Genomic DNA, 20504 nt, shown 5'->3' on the forward strand with positions numbered 1-20504 from the left:
ATGTATAATAACATCCATTAAATAGTGGAGAAATACTGTTATTTTTGACGTTTTTAATGTGATGTCGTAAATAATTTCATTTTTTTCTCAGCATTGCACCCGAGCGAAGCCGGGGCGGGTCGCTAGTAAGTAATAATGCGTCGTGCGTGATGCATTTTTGGTTTATAATGGTTATTAGCCGTAAAACACCTCCACCAACCCTTAGTGGAGCAGCGTAGCGGAGTTTGTACCAAACCCCCTTCGGTTGATTTAGGGGAGGCCTGTGCCCAGCAGTGGAACATATATAGGCTGGTTATGTGATACATGTTCGAGCTTCAGCAGTTTTTTTATCATAGACTTCACGTCAAAAAAGTTTAAAGATAATAGAATAAAATTAAACGGACCTCAAAATTTGCAAAAATAAAAAGTAAGAAATTATATTTGATGTCGGCGTTCAAAACTAATTTTAAGATTAGAGAAAAGTAAATGTTTAATGTAAAGTATGTGGCAGTACTTTATATAAATAAATTATAATAAATAAACAAAAAGTTTTAAACTTATGACCGGAACCTACACTGACACTGTGGCTTCCTTCATACAAAAGACATCAACGAGATTATTGTTTGTAATAATAATAATATTTTTTGGACCGTAGCTCTAAAGCTACTAAGCCGATCTTGATGAAATGCCAATAAAAAATAAATCTTGCAATACGATTTGTAGTTCCTGACAAATGTGTGGACAAACATAGGCCTAGGACCGCCTACTAACTTATTATGCGAATAATTCCAAGAATATTAAATACATATTCGTATACGGATCAAAAAATATAGCCTCTTTTTTTTAAAAGTCGGTTAATAAGTAGTAGTAGTCGTAAAACCGCTCATGCAGCAAGACGGGGGCACCCCTGGCTTTTCCAACTACGTCACTCAGTAGTTGTCTACCGTTTGCAATAGGTGTTTTCATGGTATGGAATTTAGTAGTTTAGGCACACCACGGTCACTTCATACAAACAACCTCATTTTACACAGACACCACACATTGACATTATCGTACACTCGCATCTGTGTGTGTGACAATCTGACGCCTTACGATTTAGGTCTAAACTGTGTTCGACGGGGGGTGAGGTAAACCTAGCTCAGACGCTGGTGGGGAGCGGAGAGTTGCCGTTCTATACTTAATATTATTCCTTATTGTATGGTTTAGGGTAAGTAGGTACCTACTAAGTACCCTACAGGAATAAGCCAGTTATATGCTACGTTACCAATTTTTGTCCAATAAACAAGTATATACCTATAGACATAGACAAACAGGCAATAAAAATTGCATTATACTTACCTCTTACTTCTTTTAACGTGTGGTTTGCCAAGTCGATCCTCACCAACCCTAGTGTCAGGGTCCGTAGTCTATTAGTTAAAGCGGCTCACAATCTGCAGGTCCTGGTTCGATTTCCCAAATTCATTCCGGATAAAAAATTAACTACAATTTTTTACCTGGTTTGATACTAGTGTGTCCATTGCGAGGTTTTGTTAACAAAAATCACATCGTGATTTTTCAAAAAGGCGCTTATGAGGTTTTCACTACATAAGGTTTCCGTAGTCCAGTGGTTTGAGTGTTCGGCTCACGATCCCGGTCACGGTCCCGGGTTCAAATCCCGATGGAGAAATATCAAGAAAATCACTTTGTGATCCCTAGTTTGGTTAGGACATTACAGGCTGATCACCTGATTGTCCGAATGTAAGATGATCCGTGCTTCGGAAGGCACGTTAAGCCGTTGGTCCCGGTTACTACTTACTGATGTAAGTATGTAGGCGTTACATGAGCCATGTCAGGGGCCTTTGGCGGTTCAATAGTAGTTCAGGGTTCAGGGTTGATGGGGTTGGTAATCCACCTCACAACCCACACGATAGAAGAAGGCTATAAGGCGACGAGATGTACCTATAAAAAAAATTGTATCTAGATATCTAAGGCACAGACACTCTTCCTTTTCTATTACATATTAAGTGATGAACAGATATAGGTATATTATTCTTTCCTTGAAAATATATCTACCTATCGATTGGGCGATGAGTAATTCTCCTACTTGGAAGAAGTACATAAATTGCGTAGTATGTGAGTACCTACTGATTCATTGAAGACGGGAAGTGAAATGGATAAATAAAAGAGTTGAATGTAATCGTGACGTTTAAATCGAAATCTGTTAACTACGTTTCGAAGAAGATTTTACTTTATGAGTAAGTAGTTAGCCTTTAATAGCAGACCCGGATCACAATACCTAAACATCTTGAAATTACTAATTAGTAGCAAGCAGTTACTAATATACATATGCATAGCTTTACCGTTCGTGACTTTATCTACATGGACGTTAGATCAACGTTATCACGCGCGGCACATTTTGTTCATTCATTTTCATCCCCTTAGGGGGTATAAAAACTATCCTATGTTCCTCCCTAGCTAACTCTACTACTTACTACTAAGTAGTTAACTGTCTCCATCCCAAATTGTGAAACGTAAGTCACATAGACAGAGTTCCTTTCGCATTTAAGTATAACTTTATTAATAACAAGTAAGGAAGGACAGTAAACTTCTCCAGTGGACTAGGAGGAATAAAGGAAAACCTAGAATGCATGCAGCTGTTTAACATCCTGAGCAAATTGGTACCTATCTATATCTATCTAACATATGGGCCACGGTCTGGGGCCTGTTTAAAAAACATTACAATTGTAAATAAAATTACAATTACATTTTAATGTACACTGCGGCGTGCGTGTATAGATTGATCAGAAATATTTTATAGCTTCATAGTAGTGACGCAATGAACACTAAAATGTACTTGTATTATTTTATTTACGATTGTAATGCTTATTAAACAGGCCCCTGGTAACCTGTCGCCATATTGTTTGAAATGAAATGTAAGTACATCAGATGTTTACAAAGTTTTAAATGAGTTCCCACTGACCAATCGACCTCAAAATTCCAACTAAACGCTACTTTAAGTCATCGCTAATTTGAGTTGAAATGACGCCCATGACCGGAATGGTGTTCAAACGTTAAATAATTTGTGATTCCATGTAAGGCGGTGTCAAGACGTAAAAGGGTCGATTGTGTAGCGCTGAGCTAACATTTTCAGCGAAGTATTGACGGGCGCGAGTTCGGTGTTGGTTGGCCTCCAGCGGTTCAACCCGGCGCTAACTGGTATCGTCTGGTCACCCAGATATGACGTGCGGGGCTGATGGTAATGCACTTCTATTGACCCCACCGTCATACTATACCGTCTCAGACTCATTGGTGGCACTCTCGTTAATTGACATTTAATTAATGTTTGCGAAAAGCGTTGATAGCAGACTCCTTTTGGTAGCATCTAACGAATTTTACGCTAATTATAATTCATTACGTCGTATTTAAACATTTTATCGTTGTAATAGAGTAGAAATCAGTACCTACTTATTTAAGATCGTATTAGGTATCATATGACTCTCGGGGAGTATTTCGAGATATTATAAACTTAGTGCAATTTTGGACAGATTAACAAATATGTCCAAAATTGGACTAACTTATACCATATCGTTTGATATAAAAAAGCTGGTCGAGTGCGAGTCCGATTCGCGAGGGTTCCTTACATCGAAATAAGTCGCGATTAGATTACAAACGTTTGTAATCGCAAAAACATTTTTTTGCAATGGATCAACAAATTTACGATTTTCGGATATTTCTATAAGTATTGGATGTTAATTTCAACTTGATACCTCCGAGAAAAAGGTCTTGACAGACATCCAGATGGACAACCGAGTGATATAAGAGTTCCGTTTTTTCTTTTGCGGTTCAGAACCCTAAAATAGAATATTTTCGATTCTGTTGATATAGGTAAATTAGGTTGGAATTTAGCTACAAGTAACCACGTTCACGTAATCAATACGATAGTACCTACTTGGATATTTGTAATGATTCTTACCAGTTTTTTTTTTCAAATAATATACCTAATTTGAGGTGTATATTAAGAGTAGAAGAAAAAGCACATTGGCTTGATGCAGTTACAATACTCAGGGCGCCTGAAAGGGCTTACTACTTTCTTTTTGTGTACATTGATTTTCTCCTGTGTGCCATATTATATAATGAAGTGTTGCAAGAACAGTTGCACAACTAAAGGCTCTGACAAACCCTAAGATTTTAACGGAATTGACTTCTATACATATACATGTGTAAGTATAGAGATTTAGGAATATTGAGTAAATGAAACATCAAATGGTAGCACAAAACAAGTTTATTGCATTTGTGCTAATTTTTCCATTATTCTTAGCCTAAGGTCCACTCTACTTGAGTGGGATGAACCTGGAACTGTGGGTGGCACCAATACCGGGCCTACCGTGCTTGACAGGCTTGTATGTGACAGAGAACTCTCCCAAGTAGTGACCAATCATCTCGGGCTTGATTTCAACCTGCAACCAATAACATTTTTCACATTCAGATATTACAAACTACCAATATGTTAACTTATGTATAAACTGAAATAGGTATAATAAAATAAATATGGTCACCAAGCTTTGACACACTTAATGGTGGGGCGGAAATAATGGATATTTCTTTAACATAGTCTTAGTAAATTTTGATGGGTTACTTTACATATTTTATGTAAGGTCCTGACTATACCTGCCCCGCAAGTTTTGAGCATGCATTAGCAATAAACCTTAATTTAACAAACTTTTTCATGGATGTTATTTAAATTCCATTAATACCTAAATCTTTATTCAAGTAAAGAGTAATGCTTTTATCATATTTTCAGTTAAAAGAAATACTTTTTTAAATACAAGATACATTTGTACAATACATTTTTTTGATATTTTATCAAAATGCATCAACCTGTTTACTAACAGCCAAAAAGACTGCTTGAAAATTCCAAGCTTCAAAGCTTAGTAAAAGTACTAGACAATATTATAAAATTAAAGTCATTGAAGAAGGTTGATAATTCCAAGACTCAGTTATGAAATGCATGTAGTCTTTTTGAATCAAACACTAAGGGTCATATAATATTTAAATTTACCACAGAACACTGGTAATGATTGTAGTGAAATTGCAAAGACTAAATTTTGGTAAAGTTGACAAACCTGGTTGAAGGTCTTGCCATTGTAGATGCCGACGATGGAGCCAACCATCTCGGGAACGATGATCATGTTACGCAGGTGGGTCTTCACGATCTCGGGCTTCTCATTGGGGGGAGCTTCCTTCTTCGCGCGGCGCAGCTTCTTCACCAGCGCGATAGGCTTACGCTTCAGCCCGCGGACGAATCGCCTGCGAGCACGGGCGTGCATCAACTCCATGAGTTGCTCACTGAAAGTTACAAACATTTTGAGGTTAGGTTACTGTTTTCAACAATGCTCACGAATCCTAAATAACTTTCCGACCATAGTCTAGTATTTTGCCTGTTGGTGAATGGTGAGAAACTATGTGAAACATCCTGAAAACTTAAATGCAACGAGGTAAAGTGATAACTTTGACAGGAACTACAATGACAACTTTGCCGCTTATATCCTAAGTCTTTGCATGATAAAGTTGTTGAAAACTATTACTCACTTGGACATATCCAGAAGCTGGTCCAGATCGACACCTCGGAAGGTAAACTTCCTGAAGGTACGCTTTTTCTTGAGAGTTTCGTCGACCTGCAAAACGTAAACATAGTTGGTCACTTCACTGAAATACACTTACGACGAGTTTTAACTACATCACACCAATAAACCACAGTATCACAAAATGCAATTATATGCACGATTAACACCGTAAATTCAGATTATTTGTGAAAAATATTCACGAACCTCAGCCATGTTTCCGATTTCAATGACAGATCCAACAGAAAAGAAAAAAGAACTGTCAGAATGGAACAGGACAGACGATAATACCAGCGACAAAAGCAACTCAGCGCCATCTATTTTTTTATCTTGGTAGCAGTTGCTACTTGGTTTCTAATTTATTAACACTTTTATAAACAAATTTGTTTATTTAAATTGTAACTGAAATAACAATCTTGACATATAATTTTAAAAGAACAGAACAGTGCGTTAAGTCCTTTTTAAAGCAAAAAACTAGACTTAACTTGTTCTAGTCTAGAATGTTCTGATACTTACTCAAATGCAATACAGATGGCGTTGTTGTGGTATTTATTGTTTTCACTACGTCAACTTCCCTAGAAATATATTTTATAATCTATATAATGCGTATTTCTCTTTGGTATTTCTTTTTGCTTTTTAATTTGTAACTTGGTTTCAATGATCGGTATTTACTTGTTTAGATAATAATCTAAACGATGGTGGCGAAGATCTATCACCTACTGAACTTTCTTTCAAAATGAATGGAATTTAAATGAACTAATAACTATGCGGTAACATAATTTATTATAAAATAAACAGCCCGTATACTTTCGACAGATCTTTCTTCAGTCAAATGAAGGGGAATGGAATGGACCCATAAACATAGAAAAGAGTAATGGACCATACCTACTTTAGGCCGGATTTCCACTAACGCGGAGATGGACGGAGAAGTGCGGATTTGACCAATCACAGCGTTCGAGAGAGCGAAAAACGAAGGCGCTCTGTCACTCTCCCTCACGGTGATTGGTCGATTCCTGCACATCTCCGCGTCAATGGAAACGCAGCCTTACTATAGAGTGTTGTCATGTGGATATGGTCATTAACATGTGACAATATCGTCAACACCAAATTTACGTGCCTTCCGAAGCACGAAGGGATAATTAAATTTCGCTATAGAAACCAAAATTACCAGATAGTATGGATATACTTTTTTCGAAAGAGGAAAGTTGCAGTGATACAAAAGTATAACGTGTAAATATTTATTATAATAATTATAATATTGCAATATTTAACTTTGATTCAGAACACATTCGTTTGTAGACTTTAACAGCTTTGATAATCTTTTACCAATTAATTTAGGGTAAGTTTTTGTTTTTATAAGGAATTCTTTTGATTGGTGTGTTACTGCACCATTCTCTAACTGATATTTGCACAACATGTGCAAGGGTTGAACTAATTGTTCCTTGTATAGGGGATTATTTTCCAGTTGTGAAAGGGCTTCTGCAGCAGTTTCTAGTGTACTTAAACAGCCTTCTGTGGGTTGCGTCCTTATGATATAACTGCTACTTGTACTTGTTAACAGTTTCACTTGTTTTATCTTATGTAATATAGGGCTAGATGCATATATTGCTTTAGCTTGAGGCCATGTACCATCAATTAGTACAAGATTATAAGATTCGTCCTTATTTTCTAAATCTCTAATGTCTACAGCAGTTTTGCTAGGATAAAGTAGTACTGTATTGGGCTGCAGTAAAATATTTTCTAAGTTTTCATGTTTAGGCAGTGGGAATTTCTTTCCTTTAAAAATAAGGCACTTGTTTTCAGCTAGTCCTAGTTGTAACATAGGAGCAGTGCGTAGACATCTTTTCTCTTCAGCTGGATGTTGCAGGAGGATGACATTGCTTTGGGGGGTCAACCTCTCTGCGGGCAGGGCTGAACACCAACACACTACTGATGGTCTCCTGTAAAATAATTAAAGAACGTATTATTCTCATAAGTACATGGACATATATACCGACACTGCAATAATATATGACACTAAAATAGTGAACAGGTTATGCAAAATGTATTCAAAAGTAGTGAAATTAATAATACTACTTTTTAAGGATGTACATACTCGCATGCTGCACAAAGATCGCGCATGACTGGAGGATCTGCTGGTATGTTAGACAAATCTTCCCAAGCCTCCAATTCACTCATGGTATTCAATAAGTAATGTTAATTTCCAACTTTATTTACACTGCTCCCTGTCCTATATCTTCTAAATAACTCGTTTTTCTTACTGCACCTGTAAGTAACAATAGCAAAAGAAAATAAATAATGCAAAAATACATAAAGTGAAAACATTTTTTTAATGTATCTATATACCATTTTGTAAGTACTTACAATAATTGTAAATATAGTTAACGTTAAAACATTACATATTCTTAATTCCGTTAAACTTGCATAATAAAGTTATGTTTTATAAACTGTTAACTTAAAAATCTTAATTTTATCATGATCTTGGCTGGCAGTGAATTCTGTGAAAAAAGTAACGAGAAGTGGGATGACAAGATGAGAAGACTTCTGAAAACCAGGGTTGCCAACCGTTAGAACTTTTTACCTCGGAGGTAGGTACCGTAGGCAGCTGAAAATCTCGTACTTTCTTTCTTATGTTGTGTCCTGTATCGTTGTTTTTGTTCCTAGTTTTCTTTTTTTATTATCATTATTTTATATTTATTACCCGACTGCAGCGACGCAAGAAGGAGGGTTTTGTGTTTACCGCTATGTATATATAGGGTGTTAGTGACATCGTAACCATATCGTAACGAATACTGAGGGGGATGATTCAGACCATAATTCTGTGTTAATATCAAGTGGAATGTACCGTCACAAAATAATGTTTTTTTAGTTTTTTTTATTATTTTCAGACTTTTTCGACGGAAAATTCCACTTGATATCAACTCAGAATCATGGTTTGAATCATCCCTCAAAGTTTTCGTTACGAAGTCACTAACACGCTGTACGTATGACATCTCTGGATGTCTCGCCAAGAGTTTACAGCCGTCATGAAATCCCATTTGTACTATAAAATGTTACCTGCAATACAAAATCATATTACAGAAATATGATCATGAGGGACTTTGTACCTAGTATAGATTTAACGTAGTAATTATTATTATTCTCTTTACAGCAAGGACTTGGTCTTTGCTTTATAGCGACCAAACAGCGACTTATACGAGAAACTTCGTACGATTGGCAACCCTGCAGAAGCAATGCAACTCATGTCAAAAAAGCAAAAAAGTGATAGGCTTTTTTGGCTTGGTATCAAAGATCTTTACGAATGTATATGTAATCCAAATAAAAAGAACTCCCGTATGAAACTAGTTAATTAAGTTAAACCAAAAGTTACACAAAAAATCAAGGACCAAGTAAAAAATAAATTCAGAAATGAGGGTAAGGTGCGTTCATAAAACTATAGGATTCATTCTTATTATAACTGCAAAAAAATAACTTTTCAACTTTACTGCCATCTCACACTACCTACACAGTCAACACAGTATAACTGTACCTAATTCGGCTACAAAAGTTATTCTGAAATGAACAAAGATGGCGCTACCAGTCATCAATGTTTAGACGTAGTTTGAATCCTTTTTTGTCATTTAATGTATTTTTTTGAGTATGCATATGCCTGTTACTAATGATTAAATAAATGACTATCAAATAACGTATTTTAACATCGAAATATTAAGCAAATCTATAAAAATAATGTATAATTAGATTCATGTGTGTGACGCCATTTTGCGCCGCAAATCAAATAAAGAAGATGTTATAATAGTTAGACATCTCATTCTTTCATATGTAATCTTCCGTATGAGAAAACGAAAAAGCAAGAAAATTCACGCGCTTTCTCTTCTTTACCATAAATTTTTATTCGAATGATTTGTAAACATGGAGGCCAAGTGTTATGCTGATTGTGAAGTAATTTCGTCTCAATTTATATAATATTTCAAGGATTTTCAAGGCGTTTTGTAAGGTATTTTAGATTTTGTGAACCTGGAATGTATAGAATACGATAACCTAACTCGAATTAAACGTTGTTATTCCTGTAAACGTATACAATTTGGCGCCAATGTCCTCAAAGACCGTTAAAAAAGCTCGTTAATTCTTTTGTTGTGCATGTAATTGTCTAATTTTATTGTTCCTATAATATCGCATACTTGTAAAATATATGTAGACCGACTTCTCGGTACCATGAGAGCTACGCGGTGAACCAAAACTGGTCCTACTGGTGTCGTCATAGCTGTCATTCCAACAAACCACTGTTCATTAAAAATAGAAGATTTCCTCAAAATAACACAGTTAAATACATTACAAAGTGGTCATCATAACATCTGCTAACGCATTTTACAGATTGGAACCATGTTTGTGCCGACTCCGTGATTGAAATGAAGGAATTTACACTTTTGTATTTGGAAACATCTTGACCAACCTTGAAGTGAGTACCTACTCGATGCATTTATTAGAATCTCTTTAGAAGTTATTAGATCAAATTCGGCATGATTTAGTTATTGATGAAGTGGTATCTAAACATATCGCGGGTTTTGTGCATATAAGGTTATGTCAGCCCAAGAGATGGATTTATTATTGTGTGATCAAGGAGCAGATAACCATCATTAGCCAACAACCGCCAGTTATCTGCATATTGTTTCTGTTTGGACACTAGCTCAGTTCAAGTTCAATGATGCACATGCCTTGTTAACTTCAATGTCTTGTTTACAATTCTGTACACAGATTTGGTAGTTTTTATTTTGTTGTTTGGTGTTGCTTTTGCTGTCTTACATAATTTCCTTGTTTTGTTTCAGAAATGAGCACAGAGTTGCCGAAATCTCAGGATTCAAGTGGCGAGTCTGATTCAAATAGTGATTCCGAGGTCAGCATTTTTATAATATATTTGTTCCTTGGTATTTTGATTCCTTTTTATTACTATTTCCAAAGTAAATATTGCTGTTATTTGAATACCTAAAAACAGTATAATTTCTTTGATATAAAGGGGCTGCAGAGTGGTTGCTTTGCTATTTGATAGGTAGTTTCAACAAATGTAATTACTGTAATTTTGTTAACTATTTGGGATTTGTATAATTTAATGCAGAAAGTAAACTAAATGTTTATTTTTTTATTACAGAATAGCACATCAAGTGAATGTACTGGCAGTGACTGGGAGTGCTCTAGTGCCAAGCAGATCTCGGCTCGGAAACCACACTTTTCAGTCACTTCTTGTGACACTGGATTAAAGCTCAAAATAGCTGCCATACCCAGGAAAGTCACTGCCAAGAAGAATGCAAAGCCAACAGTCAAGAAAAAAGTTGAGGAATCCACATCGAAAACCAAAACTGAAAGAGCTGGGCCTAAGAAGAAGTCTCGTCTCTCGGAGAGCAGCTCTAGCTCGGAGTCTTGCAGCAAATGTTCGTCTGACTCCTCCAGTGATGATGACATTCCCTTAAAGGTGGTTTCAAAAGCACTCACACCAAAATGCTCACCACAGAAGGCTAAAAGCTCTAGAAACACAAAGAGTGAAAGTGAGGAGGATAGATGTGATGGCATGAAGGACAATGCCTCAAAGGCGAAGGACAAGCAAAGTGCAAAGGTTAAAGTTGTGCAAAAGACCAAGAGTGATGAGGGTAACGAGGCTGCTGTGAAGAGGCAACGGGGAAGACCGCGGACAAAGGTAAGTGACTTCTTTTAATTTTTTTATTCTTATTTTTAATGAGGCTTTGAACACCCTGTGTGATCATGCCAGCCTCATAGGTGCCTTCGTGTACCTATCCCTTAGACAAGGGATTGGTCAACCAGATAGTATAAACTAAAAGCCTTATTTGATGGTGGCTCTGCCAACCAGCAATTGACTTCTCCGTTGCCAAGAGAAATCACACCTTGAGAGCGAAAAATCTTTCTTCTCACGTGTAAGTGACTTTGACAAAAAAATTTATACATATATGTATTGATCAAACTCGATATATACTCCACAGTTTGACAACAACCTGCTGAACTTATAGGTATAATTTTCATGTAAGAGACTAATTTACTGGCCTCTTAACCAAAAAATTTATACCAATTTTGCTTTAAAGGAAAGCATGAATAGGGATTTTTCAACATGTTTCAGTTAATTAAAAGTTGTTTGTTAGACGGCTCGAGTTGGTATGGTTTCTCGACGTCTGGAAACTTATTTGTTTTCACTTCTTATTTTTCTAATTGTGTCCAAGCGAAACATTACTAATGTTTCTTGGAAAACTTAAATTAATTATGAAGAAACTTCAGTATCCAGAAAGACTTCAGTTCTTAGAATACCTACCTATTATTTCATTGGTGCTAATTCCTGTAAATACCATCTAATTTTATTTTAAGTTATATCTGTCATTTTCTTATCCGCCGAAAAGGAAAGGGACGGGTAATCGACAAGCATAAAATTTATGGAACACACGTCAATTTTAAGCACAAATCTAAACCAACCGTCTAAAAATTTTACGTCAGTCAATAACCCGACACATTAATTTACTCATTCTTCCTAAAATTAAGAGCTGTGAATCATCCGTCCCTTTCCTTTTCGACGGATATGAAAATGACGGATATAACTTAAAATAAAATTAGGCGGTGTCTGCAGGAATCGGGGCCATTATCACGATAGGTAGGTATGTACTATAGGTACGCAAGTACATGATTGAATTTATACCTGCAGAAGAAATATGAAATCTATAATAATTGTTCTTTACGAATTTGCAATATTATTTCGTGTTTTGTTGGAGGCACTAAAAATACAGGTAATTTGTTTAGTTCCACCTTATCTAACGAAACCAATTTATAATGGCCATTTGTCGCGCGTTTAAAAACAAAGTTTTCATGCGGCAGCTTGTATTCATGATTGTCGCGTGGTTGCACTCATAATAAAAAACAAGCCAATACCTATACATGTGACACATGTGTGCATGTGTGGCATTCACTCCTAGGTATTGCTTTCATTTGGTTCTCTTATTCGTAATTACTGCGATAGATGGCGTTAGTAGTGTACTCACGATGTTGTTTAGATATTGCCATTACTGGATTCGAAAGGGAACTTTAGTAACTTTCCGATAATATAGTACCTACCTAAGAGCGTAGATTGTTCGATCTACATAGTTCTATAGACGCTTTAAGATAGAGAAAGGTTAGAGGGATAAGGAGTTTTACAATGTTTCTACCCAACTGCGGCGAAGCAAAAAGGAGGGTTATGTGTTTGACCGTTATGTATGTATGTTCTAAGGTCCTTAGAATCACAGTCACGCTCGTAATTTCTAATGGGATGGACAGAGCCAGAAGTTAATAACAGCCTAAAGCTATTTTTGATATTCGTGTTAAGGATATGATATCACCCCACACAAGACAGATTATAAGCTCATCGCCCATATGGTCTTAAGGCCGAAAGACCTTTTAAAATTCAAACCCCATTGTTTAACTATTGTGTCTGGAAATCTGGGCTGCAGGAGGCTATAGATTCATCATTTTGAATAGGACATTTGCAGCCGCAAGGTATTAAAGTCCTAAGACGTATACAACAAGCTATATGATGTCAACTTATTATTTCGTAGCCCCAGTCCATCATACAGAAAAAAGTAGAAACAGTCCATCGTTTTGGAAAATATATCATCCCCTCCTTTTTCACGATCCTGGAAAGAAATTGAATTGTGTTTTAATCCTAGTCCAGCAGCGGAGGCACAAGCATTATTATTAACAACAGGTTATTAATTTCTGCTGCGTCATGTGAGTAACTAAATTGTTAATTGTTTGGACAATTTGTAAGCTAAAAAAGAATTAAAGTTATGTACTTGAATTTCTCTCGAGGCTCTTTACTTAATTGATAACGATCACAAATTGCGGTAAATGATTACAAGCCTTTTTCGGCATGTAGTTTACTGCGCAAACACTTAAAGTGTCACTATTTAACTTGTCCCCGGTGGTGACCCTTATCACCGAGTCGGGCAGGTTTTGGTTGGGAAACTTACATGGATAAAATGAGTTACATTTAAAGGTACCCCAACTTTTACCGCGTCGATCTAATCCAGTTTCTTTCACGCTCCCTTACTTATTATTTGTGTTTACCACACACCCTTTACGTGGAGTTGGTTCCATTCTGTTGAGCAATAATTCCCCATAATTTATTAATTGTATCAAAGCAGACGCAGATGTATCATGTGAAGTTATGGGTTTTGTATGTTTAATGGTCATGTTGAATTATTTATAAGAGTCTATTAACTCGTTTTGGTGTTCATAGCTTAATCCTTGAGGCGGACAAAAGACGCTTTGTGTGCGTGGATTTTTTTCGTTACTTAGATGTTTTTATGGGATCATTGGTCGCTTATTCTTGTCGTAGTTTTGTCCAATTATCGGTACGTGTGTCGATCGGCCCGGAGGCGGTGGGCGACAAGGAGCGGCGTTGTGTTCGTTCAATAGAAATGAGCGTCACGATTGTTTACATACGGAGAGATCGCTCACGAAAGTAGTTGTTGGCGCAGTGGGCGTTTAAAGAGAACTGTTATTCGGTATTTAGAATGATTGATTGTCTCTTGCCAGCGTCTGCCGCGTACTCAATCGAATGTTTATTATTTATGTGATGCGGAGAAAGCCGAACCAGTGTTCGTATTTGCAACCCAATTACACTGCATTGTTTGCTTATATTTAGCGTGTGTGAATGCAGTGTGTTATTTTCTAATAATGCTTAGTTTTTGTCTAAGCTCTGACCTAGTTAGCGCTTTGTTTAAAAGCGTTTTCTGTTTGCAAATTGTAGTTTTCTACAGTCGTTAAAATGCCATTTCAGTAGGTAAGCTAAACGCATAAAGTTTTGAATCGTGCTGTGCAGGCTCATCTTAGTTACAGTTTACTGTTTTATTTATTTTGTCTAATTGTAGGTATATCATTTGGTAGCAATAGAGTAGTTACATGTATCTGTATATTGTTTGTGTGTACCTACGCTTGTACGCGGCCCAGATCGCTATTTTTGTTTCATGCCTACATTCATCTACGAGAATGAGATCATTTTAACACGTATCGAATTTCTTTTGTTTGAAACGGTCCATATTTTATATTATCCTAAGTAATAGTGTTTGAATTTGTTATTGTAGAAGTGTATTAGCGTGTCCATATTTAAATAAGGTTTTCAAAGTTTAGTTTAGTTTAGTTATATTATTATAACTATATTAAATATTTTCATTCCATTCCATATTATATAATAAAAGTAACTGGTAGTTAATAAAGTACATCTATATCTACAAACTATTGAATCCATAAATAGCTTAGATACATAAACATAAAAATACACCGAACTTTATGTTTTATAGACATAGACTTGTGTGGTCGATCTGTGATGTTAGATCATATTTAAATACTCCATAAGTATCATTGCGCCGTCGTCTCTATTCATATTCTCATATTCTAGTACTGGTATTGATATCGAGGCCGATAAGAAGATCAACATCAAAGTGGTCCATATTGCACTGGCACTGTCTTGTTTGTTATACAAATCAGACCAAACAATATGCATTGATGTAACTGTACCATTGGTATTCGTCTTAATTCGTTGCTTTATAGTGCACAATGTACTGCGATATATCATCCATCGAACTGTTGTAGGATATATGATCATGATGTCATTGTCTGTCGGTTACGAAATATTTAACATACGACGCTGTATCTGAATCGTTTCCACAGTAAGGAAATTACATCTCATTTGTAGGTGAAATGCGCGGTGTTGAACGCGGTAATGAATGTTTGTTGTGACAGTGTAAATTGGAGGTGTGTGGAAGGCGCGAGCGCGAGCGGTAGTCGGTGGTAGCGAGGGGTAGCTAGGTAGGTGCAGCGTGCAGCATTTAATTAAGGCGGTGGGTGCGCTTGGCTCGCGTGCCGGCCTGCACTTCCGGCCGCCCCGGGGGCGCTGCGCTTTTTCCTCGCGGCCGGGGGAGGCGCGCCGCGCGAGGAAAGCGCGACCGGTCGTCACCCGCGCCGAGGAATTAAAATTTTTCACGTAAACTGGTTTGATAGCGCGTACAGTGGCGGAGTGGGGGTCGCGAATACGCGCCGAGCCGGTCATTAGCTGGCTCGCGGTGAGGCGCGCGCGCGTCCCGGCCTTGCGTACGCGGTGCACATACCGCGCTCTGTCTGCACGATGCCGCATGCCGCGCCAATACACCTCTCATCCAGTGTTGTCGCCTCAAACTATTGTGATTAATACATGTGGCTATATTGTGTTGAACATTCGTGACTATCAGTGATTTTCACCCAGTTTTCTATCCGTGCGTTACTGTGTTTACCTGGATTTAAATACTTTGAAACTTCGATAAATAAGTATATAACAATGGATGAAGTAAACATGTCATTTTGCCGCCATAATCTAGACATGTTATCGACGAGGGGTTCATTAATTCTCGATCATGTCACCGCATTACAATATGGGCCGCGACACTAATTTTGTGCAAAACAAACAGTGTTAGCGATAAGTGGCGTAGTGAGAGCGCGGGGCAGGGCGGGGCGCGGGGGCCGCGGCTGCCGAATTTCCCTTATCACTCGTTTAGCGCGGCTCAAGGTCGCGCGTTATCAGTCGGCTCGCGCGTCGCCGATGGATTCGTTCCGAGATTGCGCGCATCGCTGCAAATTAGACACCTCGCTGCACTCCTGCGAGCTTTGGACCGTGCACTTTTATTATTAATCGCTCCCGTTCATAATAATAATAGAACTGCGGTATGCATTCATGGTTTTTGCCGTTCATTTTCACATGCCATAATAGGAACTGTGTGAAAAATAAAGGCCGACTCGTTGATGCGTCTCTAAGTCGGTATAATCACGTTATTTATCACATAAATCTTTGAATGCGATGCAATTTACATTATTGGAAATCAAACAGTTATATTGCAAAATTTATAGGGTTTCTACTTGAGCAATGCACAACAAAGTTTATGAAGTGCTATTTAACATTTGTAATCAACTAAACGGTTTACTTAATAATTATGCATGTTTCTGTCCATTCTTAATGTAGACTAGAATTTTAATTCCAGGTAAACATTAAAATAAAATTGTTTTATAGCTTCTACAAAGGTGTTTTACCTCGGTTTTAGTGGGGTGATGTGGATCGCGACCTAGTTGCGCGTGATTGAGGATAAAACAATATAAATAGCTCGTCAACGGTGGACGCGGATAGCGTTAGACGCTTGTACTTATCGCAGGAAACTTGTAGTGGAGACTTGGAGATTAGTGATCGTGGGGTTAACGTGGATTTGTGTGAAGTTGTGGATAGTGGTGCGTGTGATGTTGGCATGATGCGGCACGCGGCGAACACGGCAGCTTGGACGGCCCCCGGCGAGGTGTGGGAGTACGTCAGCCAGCTCGTCAGCTCCTACCACGACCAGCACGACTGCCAGGTGCGACATAATACCCTATATACACTAGACACCACCAGGTATAATAGGGTCCGAACTCAACCGTGAATGCGCCCCTTGAGTTCGCCTCTGTTCACGACACCCCTTTATTACGAATCGCACAGACGTTCCATTTATTGTCTTGCACCTTCATAATTTTCTGCACCCACTTATCGCTAAAAAAGGAATTGCCGAAATTAAATTCGAAAGATGTTAAAGACAGACGTGCTAACAATTTACGACGCGTAATTTGTTTGACTTCGTTCGAGCATGCCCAAATCCTTATGTAAACCGCTTAAGTGCGAGTATGATGAGATTAGGTGCTGGTAGTGATATAGTAAATACACAAGAGCGCTCAAGCGCATCAGCGAGGCACGTGTGACTCACCGTCGCCTATTAACGCCTCTTGTAATTCACATGTTAGCATATACATGAGCCAGACCTAGTTAACGTCTACAGATCATAGATAATTTGCGCTACATGCTTACGAATATGGTATTAATTCTAGAAAGGAGAACAAGTAGGCACTGAATAACATAATGTTTGTGTCATATATTGATACGGTATTGGCTTTTTACACTATAGGGTTTATTTAAAGCAGTTATTAGCCTCCCAATTTTCTTGGTAATAGCACCATAGAGACTGCTCTAGTGTTTTTTGTGTACGGTTGTCGACTTAGTAATCGGTAATGTTGTTTTTTTGTTTGTTAAAATCTTAACCTTCCGATCTAGAAGCCACCTGTACCAAAGTGCAAACAGTGGCTGGCGTCTGTTCGTTGAACTCATTTGGCCAAAATGAAGTGCCACGTAATAGACAAATCAAACTTAGTTTATTTGACCGTGAAATTGTGACCGAGCGAGCGTGACCGATTCGCGTGCTTAGGCATGGTATGCACTCGCATACATGGATGGATGCTATCTTTCCGGTAGTTTGGACGTAATCCAGAAAAATGTAGGTCTGACATTTCTTGCGCTATTTTTTCCAGCCACACGTCAATAGAACAATGTTGTTCATGTTTTGATTGTCAATTATCTCCATTGCGAAAATAATTAATTTGTAAATGTTTACGTACCTACGAGTACTTGTCTCTTGTATATTATATCTAATGATCTATTCTTTGATGAGGTTTTTGTGGATTTCATGGTGTAAGTGAATGATTACTTCGCATTACTGAGCAATATTGCGTGTAAGTTTTTGTTTGTGCCATGTTGTTTATTTTACTCTACAATATGGGCGGATAAGGCGCTTAGTGTAACGTTAATAAACAACTATTATTAATCCAACGATACAAATACCAGTCGAAATAACTTCTTTAATATTACAATTCAGTTTCTGGCACTAATACGTCGCGGTATTTTTTTGTAGTTTTCCAGTATATTGTATTCTGGTATAGTGTACGCGTGACTAAAGGTGTAAATTAAGTTTTTGCTACAATAAGTTTAAACGTGATATTATAGGGGCGTGTGTTTGTAGGAATATTTCCTTGGAGATGATGTTGTATTATAGCTGCGTGCTACTACTTATTACTCGTAAGAGTGGGAAGTGAAGGAGATCGAGGTGACAGTGAGCGGATCCTGATTGATGTCCCCTCGCCGTTAGCCCCGTAGATTCTATCTCAACTATCTAATAGCATTAACGAGATTACGGTACCACTCCAGGAATTTACATCTTTTCCTCATTCCGACCGATATTTAATCTCTTTACTATAATGCAGTTTAATACCTTTTATAAGATCGATAAAGCGCTTTCTAGGGCTATACGTGACAGACTTGTTGTTTGTAGATCGAACTAGTCAGACAAGGGTTAAAGTGTTACAATGTAAACAGTCATAGGTAAATCGTTTACATAAATACGAATATTCGAGATAATTGTCGTGGCATTACATCCGTAAGTGATGTTTTCCGTCAATAATTCATTGTTTGCAGCGACGTCTGATTGCATGTCGTCGGCGGTCTCCCGCAGTTGCGATCGACTTTAATGACCGATTACGCAACGCATTCAGTCCCATCTAATGCTGGCGATGATTCAAAGCAGTTTACGAACGAGTACATTATTATTGCTACTTCATATGCACACTGTTTACAATCGTCTAATTTCATAGCATGTACCAATATGTCACATGTTACATAACCTGTGCGCAATAGACGATTTCTAAATACAACGTAGTTAAGCGCAGCGTACGTTCGATGTTTAAATAAAATTGAAAATACATAAGGCGTGTTCCTTAAGAAGACTTTCGAGTGAATAAGCCGGGAGATACGATCCATCAAGTAACTTTACAGTAATATTATAACCATAAATATACTGCGAGCCGACAGGTAATACACGACATTTTGTTGTGAGGCGCGCGCCTGCAATGCCTCGACGATATAGCGGTTGTATTGCATTTTGTGGTATTTGACGAGTGTTGAATTTGCACATGCGCTTATGAAGCCGAGGCGATGGTAACATAAACCGGTTGGACACCTTTGTCGCTCGCCACCGCCGCCTTTTGGTGACATCCGCAAAAAGCACGCAATGCCAAGCGCGGGACTCGGCGGATTCTTAATCGTTGTACGTGTACATACGAACTATTATACATGTAGAATGTTATAGCTTTTTGATGTTGGCAACGCCCAATCGATTAATGCATAGTAAATTAATAGAAAAGTCGCCGTTCGGACCACCCCGATCTGAGCAGGCAACGCGTCTGCCTACGCCTAACGTCGCTTGTTAAAAATGTCCATCATTACATATTGATATTGCCTTCCAGAGCCTCTATTTAAACCGGTTACATTCTGCCTAGTCCTATGAATACGCCTAATAGCCGATCGCTGTTTCCACTTGCAATAATACAAACAGATAATAAGTGTATTAAAATTTGTATAGCTAGCGCAAGTGTTTAGATGAGCGTATCGCGCCGTTTACTGCATGTGTAAATGAATTGCGGCGGAATGTCGGCTGTAAATAATGTTAGCGTAGTGTCTTTGAAGTAAAAGTTGTCGGGAATGCAACGAGATTGTATGGAAAAGTTTATTCGACACGTCTGTCTTCTTGACTTGGTCTCATCGATTTTATGCACTGGCGGCGCGCCTCATATTCAATCGACCTCTTTATAAATAATTCGCCGACCCTCATACGGGCGTTTTAATAATAAAGCCGTTCAATCATGCTCGTCCTCTTGTGCCAATTAACTAAAGGCTATTCTATTTCTTTAATTTAGACGGCTAATGCTGTGACAAAAACGTCAAAGGCAATTTCTTGTCACAACTTTTTATGGGGGTCCGGGTTTTTTCTTCCAAGAATATATTGTGTCTCAGAACTGACAACTTGAAGATATTGTTTTTAAGTACCTGTTTTATAAAATGAGTCATCGTCGTCTTTACCTACAAAATTCATCTCCTCTTTAGGTATTATTATTTTGCAATAAACAGACTGGAAATTCATAAAATATATTGTCACTTGTATACATATATTATATACCAAGTGTTACTTCGACGTCTTTTTCAACTATACCTATTCAATATCATTTAATTGTGGTTTACGAGTA

At 37.7% G+C, this 20504-nt stretch overlaps 3 protein-coding genes across 7 annotated transcripts in view; 1 reads left to right on the forward strand and 2 right to left on the reverse strand.

Moving 5' to 3' along the window:
* Nucleotides 1–4222: 4222 nt before the first annotated feature.
* LOC126371045 (40S ribosomal protein S15) lies at nt 4223–5894 on the reverse strand. Its single transcript, XM_050016252.1, has 4 exons — nt 5787–5894; nt 5548–5633; nt 5082–5304; nt 4223–4415 (listed from the first exon to the last, which is right to left on the reverse strand). Exons 1-4 carry the CDS (start codon nt 5793–5795, stop codon nt 4290–4292), a joined length of 444 nt encoding a protein of 147 aa, XP_049872209.1. The 5' UTR covers nt 5796–5894; the 3' UTR covers nt 4223–4289.
* Nucleotides 5895–6803: 909 nt separating this feature from the next.
* LOC126371036 (tRNA-uridine aminocarboxypropyltransferase 2) lies at nt 6804–8113 on the reverse strand. Its single transcript, XM_050016236.1, has 3 exons — nt 7944–8113; nt 7675–7845; nt 6804–7519 (listed from the first exon to the last, which is right to left on the reverse strand). The coding sequence occupies exons 2-3, from the start codon at nt 7755–7757 to the stop codon at nt 6847–6849; spliced, it is 756 nt and encodes a 251-aa protein (XP_049872193.1). The 5' UTR covers nt 7758–7845; nt 7944–8113; the 3' UTR covers nt 6804–6846.
* Nucleotides 8114–9465: 1352 nt separating this feature from the next.
* The window catches only part of LOC126371034 (histone-lysine N-methyltransferase ash1), a 46613-nt gene continuing 35574 nt past the window's right edge, over nt 9466–20504 (forward strand). For 2 of the 5 annotated variants that reach the window (XM_050016231.1, XM_050016232.1), the window contains exons 1-4: nt 9466–9573; nt 9951–10035; nt 10403–10470; nt 10723–11265. In XM_050016231.1, coding sequence (XP_049872188.1) covers nt 10405–10470; nt 10723–11265 — 609 coding nt within the window. In that variant the 5' untranslated portion in view covers nt 9466–9573; nt 9951–10035; nt 10403–10404. Of the gene's footprint in view, nt 9574–9950; nt 10036–10402; nt 10471–10722; nt 11266–15656; nt 15909–16644; nt 16979–20504 lie in introns of those variants that run through there. The other 3 variants (XM_050016233.1, XM_050016235.1, XM_050016234.1) reach the window with 3 other exon arrangements.

The sequence above is a fragment of the Pectinophora gossypiella genome, chromosome 11, assembly GCF_024362695.1.
Source record: "Pectinophora gossypiella chromosome 11, ilPecGoss1.1, whole genome shotgun sequence".
Classification (NCBI taxonomy): Eukaryota; Metazoa; Arthropoda; class Insecta; order Lepidoptera; family Gelechiidae; genus Pectinophora; species Pectinophora gossypiella.

Coding starts and splice junctions, on each gene's coding strand:
- LOC126371045 (XM_050016252.1), bottom strand. Junction 5,305..5,547: donor CAGCTTCTGGATATGTCCAA/GTGAGTAATAGT, acceptor TGTAACTTTCAG/TGAGCAACTCATGGAGTTGA. Junction 4,416..5,081: donor ATGGCAAGACCTTCAACCAG/GTTTGTCAACTT, acceptor TATTGGTTGCAG/GTTGAAATCAAGCCCGAGAT.
- LOC126371036 (XM_050016236.1), bottom strand. CDS start 7,757: ATGAGTGAATTGGAGGCTTGGGAAGATTTGTCTAACATACCAGCAGAT. Junction 7,520..7,674: donor GATCTTTGTGCAGCATGCGA/GTATGTACATCC, acceptor ATTATTTTACAG/GAGACCATCAGTAGTGTGTT.